This window comes from Accipiter gentilis, chromosome 6 (assembly GCF_929443795.1).
Source record: "Accipiter gentilis chromosome 6, bAccGen1.1, whole genome shotgun sequence".
NCBI classification, from domain to species: Eukaryota; Metazoa; Chordata; class Aves; order Accipitriformes; family Accipitridae; genus Astur; species Astur gentilis.
Window position 1 is genome coordinate 380,013 of NC_064885.1, and position 8,878 is coordinate 388,890.

Consider the following 8,878-nt stretch of genomic DNA (forward strand, 5'->3'; position numbering starts at 1 on the left):
TACGGCGCCCGAAGCGGGCCCGCGGCGGAGCCCGCCCCTTCCCGCCGCCGCCTCCGCCGGGCGCCATGGGCTGGGAGGAGAAGCAGGTCCGCGGGTACCCCGAGTTCGTGCAGACGGCGCAGCGCTACCACGGCCGGCCCATCTTCGCGCTCTTCTGCGGCGACAAGGACGCCGAGGGCAGGAGCTGGTGCCCGGACTGCGTGACGGGTGAGGCCCGCGGGGCGGGCGGGACTCCCCGCTGCGGGGGGCGCGGCGGGCGCAGAGGCGGCCGGCGGCGCGGCGGGGGAGCGCCAGTCTGCCTCGGCCCTCGCAGGGCCCCCGGCCGCGGCGGGGCCGCCTTCGCGCTCAGCCCCGCGGGGACCTCGCTGATGGGCGCGCCCTCGGGCCGGCTACCGCGGCCCGCCGGTAGGCGCCGTCTCTTCCATTTGCCTGAGGGGCCGCGGGTGCCCTTCCTGGAACAGGCAAGGTGGGCCGCCGGCAGGTCCTGCTGCAGAGCGGCCTCGCAACATCCCGCCTCCCTCCCCAGCCTCCATTGTCGAGGATCGCGAGTGGACCGCGCGAGGTCCAGGTTTCAAGCGCTAGCTGCAGTCACCAGCTAACTGCTAACTGCGCTACCCGCAGCGTAGGCTGTGACGAGGAGCTGGCTAAAGCCGCTGCCTCAGTAACAAGCTGTCCGTCCTGCTCTCGGCTTTGTTAGCCGCATTCTGCTGAACGGCATGTAATGCAACATCTTGTTCAGCAGAGGCTGGTGCAGAGGCCCAGCAGACAATGAGATGTGAATCTTATCATCAGTTAACTCACCTCTGCTTTGTATGTCCAGAGGCAGAAGTGACCTACCTGCCAGCCAGCATCCGGCAGTGGAAGATGAAGGCAGTTCCTCAGAAAAGATAGCACTGAACTTTCTGGATCATACATGACAGAGTACATATGGCGACTGCTTACTGCTGTTCTGGTGGGCTTTTGTACAGACAGGGGACAGTTATTATTTTTCTTACTTGGTAAAGCAGAAACAGGCCTTTACTCAAAGACAAGTCCCTTCAACACTGAGTGTGTAATAAATTCTGCAAAGCTTGTGGATAACCAGAGGAAACAAAATACAGATCCCTACCTGAAGCAGACATAACATTAATTAGCAGCCTTGCTGGTCAAAGTAGATCCATACGATTCTGTAGCACAGTAAAAGTATTAACTACTAACAGATTTTAAAAATTACTCTCTAGCTGAACCGGTTGTGAGGAAGGAACTTCATAACATGCCTGATGAGTCTGTATTCATCTACTGCCTAGTAGGAGACAGAGCCTAGTAAGTAACTGTTTTAATGCCAACAACTGATATAACTTTGCTATTCGTGGGCTGAAGGTTAACTAACCTGTTGGAACAACTGACTGAACTGTCCTTTTCTGCAAGGGATGAAGCATTTTTTTCAGTTTTGAGGTCTACCCCATCCCTAATGTGAACTATCTGCATGCTTGTTCTGAGAAGTGGGTTGGGGAGGTGTGAGGCAAAGACCTTTGAATCATCATTTGGAAGGAATTTTAACAGGCTGACTTCAAACTGCACCTCTACAAGCTGTCCTTAACCCCTTCTTCCTGAACAGCTGGAAAGATCCCAACAATGAATTCAGGAAGAATCTGAAACTAACAGGAGTGCCTACACTACTTAAATATGGAACAGTAAGTGATTTATTGTATGTTTGGGATCTACAGGCATTCAAATGGGAAACTGGCAGGAGCTTATGGCTCTAAATGAATTAGTCATGCATGCTTTCTGATACCCTCTCTTGTTTAAAAAGAGCAGACAATTAGGAACAGCTCTTCTGCTCCCACCCGTGCACCCTTCCTGGCTCAAACAGTTCCTCCAGAGAGAACCACTCTGCTTTCTGTGTAATGTTGTCTATAGTCAATATATAGTAAATAAAATATGTACACTCAGCATGTAGTGGTTGAGGGGTAGAGAAAATTCATAGCAATATATTGTTAGCTTCCCGCCTTGCAGCTCCTCAAATTTTAAAAAATCCAAATGCTGAATTACAGGAGTGAAACAAGTTAAGTGCAGTACACTCTCGATTCAGACAGACTACAGCTCAAGTTTTAACTTGTACATATTATTTAAATTAGTAGTTACTTTCTTAAAAATGCATCTTCCAAGGCCAGAAAACCTTCAGGCATTTTTCAGTTTTCTTACCTTGCTTGCTCCACTCTACTCCACTACCCTCCCCCGAAAAACAATTGCTGGAGTATGGGTAATGTTAGTAGGTACAAATGGCTCTAGTCTAGAACAGGTTTTTGAATTGCCCCTAAAACATCTTAATTTTTCTTTCAGCCTCAGAAGCTGGTTGAAGAAGAATGTTTTAAAGCAGAGCTTGTGCGTATGTTGTTTACTGAAGACTAAATCCTCCAGTAGTCAATCATTTACTAAGATGTTAACCTCAAGCTATGTGCAGTGTCCTTTTCAAGCAATCCTTAAACTTTTTAAAAAACTTTCATGGTTAATTACTTCAGACTAGTCAAAATAAGTGTCATTAAATTCTAGGTCCAAACCTTCCACTAAAATCTTGCAACAAAAAACTGTATCTTTCCTTTCATGTTCAAATAAACTTGAGTTTGCAAACAGTCTCTTTTCAGAGGAGCTGAGCTCATGTTACAAATGGAGAGAAGTCTACAATTACTGAAGAGTAAAACTCAACTGCCACGTTATACCTTCAATAGTGAATAAGGGGCGGGTAAGAGAAACAGAAAAACCTCCTTATTCTTCCTAAATCTGACTTCACATAGCTACTGAAGCTGTTAAATTTTCAATGCCAAAGATGTTTAATGGCTTATCTGTTCAGTCTTAAGTTTGATAAGCTGAAGGCTGACAGTCTTAGGTGTCACTGGTCACATGTTAAGGGTTAACAGTTGCAGTACCTGTTCCTGCAAGGATATGAGGTATAACATGAATGCAGTACAAATACAATCTAAAATATGAAAATTAAATACCTGACAGCTGCCAAGATCTGTGTTCTTACAATAAAAACTATACAGGAATAAATGGCAAATGCTTCTCCAATACTGCAAGCATTTACACCTTTTTTCGTAATGCAAATTCTTTTCACTACATGTACTGTAGAGAAGCCTAAGAGCAGCCACTATTTCACTGGCAGAAAACCAAGATTAAAGTAAGCTGACTTTAATGGAACAGATACAGCTACAGCCTATTTCCTTCTGTTGAGTATCTGCAAAGTTTATTATTACTTATCTCTGCTCCACTTGCAGTCCTTATCTCATCACACTTTGATTTCTATCTGTAAAACATGCTGTAAGGAAAACTCTGTAAGACCGCCCAGCAACAATGATTACCAGGCAAACAGAAATGACAAGTAATAGCTCAGCTCTGTTTCAAGGCAAAAATCCATAATTTAGATTTTGTACAATATCATCACTTCAACTTTGCTCACCTGCAGTTGTAAAAAGTAGTACATGAGGAGTTCTTAGCCACGCTTTGAGACAGATCATTATTCTCCAAGGAAAATGCCTCCTAAGAATAGACTTCTGAGCTACACTTTTTATTAGATACTTAAATGTCAGTAAGTAACACAACTATGTTTTGCTTTCAAAATCAAGAGGAATCAATAACTACAGGAAGTAATGTTCTTACAAAATTGTCCATGCTACAAAATAAATTGCAGAGTTAGGTTTTTATCAGTCTTGTATCTTTAAAGAACTTGATGAAAGAAAAACCCAGTCACTTGATAAATCAAAAAATTAAATGTACACGCACCCAGAGCCAAACCTACAAAAGGGTTCATCCCTCTCTTGTAAATACTTCAGCTGACACAAAGTACACCTTATCATCACTCTTCCAAGCATTCTTCATTTTACAGAGGTGTTGTTTTGTTGCTGCTGCTCTGCAAGTGCTTGCTGGAGGCGCATTCTTTTCCGTGAATAGTGCTGCCAGTGAAGAATCTGTTGTTCATCAATAAATTTAGCACACTGAGCATTTACCAGTTCTTTGCGGAAATGTTCGTACTGGAGCAGCTCTAACATATGCAAACATTGAGGATACCTGGATTAAAAATAAACATACTTTAATACAAGTTTTTACAAGGTACACTAAAACTGGAGTCTCTGATAATTCTGCAGTTCATTATTTTAGTTTTATCATGTATGTGCTTTACTCGCATATCAAACCATTTAAGACTGTACATATTCCACACACTAACTTAGTAATTTCAGTATTCGGCTAGGAAACAAGGAGTCCAGGAACAGTTTATAAATGCATGTACATGCTTGCTTAGAGTAGTTCTTCTAACAGCTAGATTTTATTAAAGCAAATACATAATAGCTACAATATTTGTTTCCAGAGCTTATTTAAAGAACATACCCAAGAACTGTTTTCCCAAAATTTGGAGTTTGCACACAAGTCATCCTTTGTTTCACGTAAGCATCAAGAATGCAAAATTACTCTTAAAACGTACTTACTGGGCCTAACTGAAGTAGCTTTGTACCATAATGTTCAATAGTTTTATTTTAAACAAATGGCAAAGTGCAGATAAAGGCTGCAAAAGGAAGTTTCCATAAACGACTCGTGAAAGACAAGTTTTATAATTTTATCTATTCTTGCTACATCTGGACTGTTGGAAACAGGAAAATTTATGCTGCATACAAACACAGTGGGGAGGACAAAGGTAAGGTTACAGACAGCAATCAAATACTGCTATGCTGCTATACAGTACATAACAGAATGTAAACATCAAATCATTAAAATGCAGAAACCTAAGTGATTTTAACACTTACTTCAGGTATTTTGCATATTCAGGTTCTTTCCAATAAAGTAAATATTTAAGATAATTTACAAAAGCTTTGTCTTTGAAGTAGCCTCTTTGTGCAAGAACTGAAATAAAATGACAAATAAGGAATTGTCAGTTATAGATGCATTAAAAAAGTCTGCCAAACTTGAAGAATACATATTCACAAAACTATACAAAGAGGCACCTTAGTCAACACTTTATCATTACAATCAAATTTTGCCAATTCAAAATGAAAAAAAAAAAAGAAAAAATATATTTTTATGTCAACATACTAGGCATAATAAATTAGTCTTATCTCCCTTACAGTATGTATCTTTCATACAACAGCAAGGAAGAGAACAGCTTTTTCAGGAAATTTTGCCTGTAGCATCAAAATTGGCAGGGAATTAAGTATAGTACCTGAAACTTATTCACATTAGTAAAATTCTGTTTTCAGATAAAGGAATACTGTTAACTTGACATTACTTTTTAACTACAGACTTGAACTTTTTTTTTCCTCCACCAGATAGATGCACCTTTCTTTTTTTATTTCAATCAATAAAACATTTTGCATTTTTAAAAAACCCACCTGTTAGAAATCTAGACAAATTATTTACAGACTACCTTTATGCTGTGAAAGACCCATTCTCTTTTCTTTATTTAGCCCTCTCTTGCCCTGTTTAACATCACCAGTAATAATAAACACCATTAAACTATATTCATTCCTCAGGATCCTTATATTTATTTTTAAGTACTCACAGTTGAGGTAATTTGGATTTGCCAGACATTGAACAAACTCTAACTCCAGCTGGAACCGAAGTCGATTTCCTGTATCATCTGATATACAAGAAAACCAGTAAGAACTGGACCCACACAATAGATTTGAAAGTAATTTTCTCAGTTGGAGCCATACAAATAGAGATAATGTGTTTAAACAGGAGAAAAAGCAGTAACTCCCCATAATAGATACAGATTCATTTAGCAAACCCTTCATTACATGAATCAGCATTGAGCCTGCATTAATAAAATATACACGTTGGGGTGGGTGTTTTTTTTTACAGTCAAGCAAGTGCAAAGAATGGAGGAATACCCACTGACGCTTTGTTTAGAGTGAAAGAAAAGGGAAGAGCAAGAAGCCTGGAATATTTGTACAGCAAAAATTAAGAAGGTAAGAACAGGGAACTGTTCAGCCCATTGAAGTCTTAGTTGTATGTATTTTTAGTAGTGCAAGGCAGCATTTTTTTTTATTATTATAAATATATATTATATAATTATTATATATTTTCAGAAAGGTATCTTGATATAGTACACTAGTAGGAATACTGCAGTGTTCTCACAGTACAATGTACATCAATCACTACTGGTATACCATCGGGGCTGATAGGGATTCAGTGCTGTTTGACATCTTTATGACCCAGATGATGTGACAGACTGCACACACTGCAAGTCTGCAGAATACAAAAAACTGGGAGGAGTGGCTGAAACACAGGAGGGTTGTGCAGCCATTCAGAGGGACCTCAACAGGCTGGAGGAATGGGCCAACAGGAATCTCATGAAGTTCAACAAAGTGAAATGCAAAGTCCAGCACTTGGGGAGGAATAACCCCGTGCAACAGTGCAGGCTGGGGGCCAACCTTCTGAAAAGCAGCTTTGCAGAAAAGGACCTGGGGTCCTGGTAGACAAGTTGAATATGACCTGCAGTGAGCCGCTGCAGCAAAGAAGCTCGACAGCATCCTCAGCTGCATTAGGAAAAGCATTGTCAGCAGTTCAAGGGAGGTAGGTGATCCTTCCCCTCTACTCAGTACTGGTAGAACCTCATCTGCTATGCTGCATCCAATTCTGGACTCCCCAGGACAAGGAAGACATGGATATATAGAAGCAAGTCCAGAGAAGGGACACAAAAATAATTAAGGGAGCAGAGCTTCTGACACAGGAAGAGAGACTCAGAGAGCTGGGAGTGTTCAGCTTTGAGAAAAGTCTCGGGAATGATCTTATCAACGTGTATAAATATGCGATGTGAAGGAATGAAGACAGAATCAAAACTCTTCTCAGTGGTGCCCAGACAAAAGACAGAAAAAGGTAATGGGCACAAATGGAAGCACAGGAAATTCCTTTTAAACATAAGTTGAGGGGGGTTGGTTTGGGGGGGGGGGGGGGGGGTGTCTGGGGTTTTTTTACTGTGAAGGTGATTCATTGTAGGAACATGTTGTCCAGAAAGGCTGTGGAATCTCCATCCTTGGAACATACTGAGGACCTTATTAGACAAGGTCCTGAGCAATCGAGTCTAGTTGACCCTGCTTTGAGCAGGGGGTTGGACTAGATGATCTCCAAAGGTTTCTTTGAACATGAACTACTCTGATACTCTGCCAAACAGTCCCATCTTGAAAGATGAAATATGGAATAACAGCCTACTTACTTGAACCCAATACCAAATCAAAGCTGGGTACTGACAGGTTTTGAGCATTTAGCAGTGGTCATAAGAAATTCACTTCATTTCTGCATCTATGCCCATGACTATATGAGGTGGGGGCTACCATACCAAAAAAGAGGAATAAAGAATCAACTGACTTTGATGGCATGATTCTAAAAATAAGAAAGTATCTTAATTTTAAAATTTTTTCTTTTTCATTGTCACCATATTCTAGAAAAATGCCTCTCTTTGCTATTGGTGTAAACAATGTTATTTGATCCAGGCTGGTTATTACAAATTTTCCCTCACCTATTTTCACCATACCACCGAAGTTTGTACTTATTTTGAAAGCTATTAAATATTTCATGGAGAACATAAGTTCTAGGGGGATCCTGACAGGTAAAAAAAAAAAAATCCATGTAAATGATGATTATACATTTTAAATTATTTTTTACAAATTACTAACCAGGCATTTTTGTAATGTTTAAAATAGCCAATGCTGCCTTTAGTTCTTTTAATTTTTGTAGCATCAATGAAGACTAAATTAAATATTTTAAGGAGGAGAAATTATTTATGTAATACTTATAAAACTTATGACATAGAAATTAGATTATAGTAATTTGATAAATTCTATTTGCCACTATATTTTAGTAACAAGTCTCTAATTCCTTAGCGGCTCCACTTCATACCTCTGAGCATTTCCATCCTACAGAGAAATGGCTATGTCCTTCAAAAAAATAAGAAACTTGAGCAGAGAATACAGGGGCAGTACAATGCAAGTTGAGAACACAGGTAACAATAAGGAGAATGCCTAAGTCTTAACCATAACGAACACACAGCAAACCCTTCTCGGTGGAAGACAGGCTCTCAACTCTCGGAGGCCTGCTGTTACCACTAGAGACCACTCATTCACCGGACTGTGAGGCCAACTTTCAGTTCCCAGCTGCGGCCATCGACAGACCTTAACAGCAGGACATACATGCTTCTGAAAAGGCTGCATCTAAAAACGCCACCTTTTTTCCGAAAAGCTATCCAGGCATAGCAACTAGCTCGTGGACAACTGTGAAAACCAATGCTTTGCACAGGAATAAAGATGAAGGACAGACTGGGATTGACCAAAGGCCTTGTGCTCCCAGATTTGCAGCTCCGATTCCTGAATCAAGGGCAGATGTTAAAAAGGAGGTCAGGGTGCTACCCGTGGCAAAAGCTATTAGATAAGAGTTTTGGGAAGGCGTGTTAGCTCTACCACCACGGACGCGCCCTCTGACGCCCTCTCACCACCACCCCTCCCACGGCCGCGGGGGGAGGGACGCGGGTACTTCCACGAACAACGGCAACGGGGCAAACGGGGCGCCGCAGCCGGCCAGACCAGGGCAGAAACGGGAGGGCCCGCGGGGCAGTAGGAGCTTGCCCCAAGCCCCCCTCTCCGAGGGAGCGGGCTCAGAACCCGCCCGGCACCTGCCGCCCCGCCAGGGCGGCCCCAGCTCCTGTGCGGCAGGACCGCAGGCGGCCTCTCCCCGGGCCGCAAGCGCTCGGCCTGCCCGACCCTTCGCCGCGCGGCCCCGAGCGCCCGGGAGGCGGCGGCGACCGCCACCCCTCACCTGTCTCCATGGCGGCCCGCCGGGCTGCAGGAAACGCCCGGGCACAAGATGGCGGCGGCGACCACCGCTGCCGGCGGACGGAAGCCCGGCGACAAGCAGC

The 8,878-nt window shown here is 42.7% G+C and overlaps 2 protein-coding genes across 2 annotated transcripts; one reads left to right on the top strand and one right to left on the bottom strand.

The window, feature by feature from the left end:
- The first annotated feature begins 1 nt into the window (after window position 1).
- Window positions 2-2,612, top strand: TXNDC17 (thioredoxin domain containing 17). The gene is made up of 4 exons (XM_049803110.1): window positions 2-207; window positions 1,221-1,302; window positions 1,598-1,673; window positions 2,323-2,612. The coding sequence occupies exons 1-4, from the start codon at window positions 66-68 to the stop codon at window positions 2,389-2,391; spliced, it is 369 nt and encodes a 122-aa protein (XP_049659067.1). The 5' UTR covers window positions 2-65; the 3' UTR covers window positions 2,392-2,612.
- Window positions 2,613-3,528: 916 nt separating this feature from the next.
- On the bottom strand, window positions 3,529-8,878 carry MED31 (mediator complex subunit 31). Its single transcript, XM_049803109.1, has 4 exons — window positions 8,779-8,878; window positions 5,528-5,605; window positions 4,776-4,872; window positions 3,529-4,044 (listed from the first exon to the last, which is right to left on the bottom strand). The coding sequence occupies exons 1-4, from the start codon at window positions 8,786-8,788 to the stop codon at window positions 3,852-3,854; spliced, it is 378 nt and encodes a 125-aa protein (XP_049659066.1). The 5' UTR covers window positions 8,789-8,878; the 3' UTR covers window positions 3,529-3,851.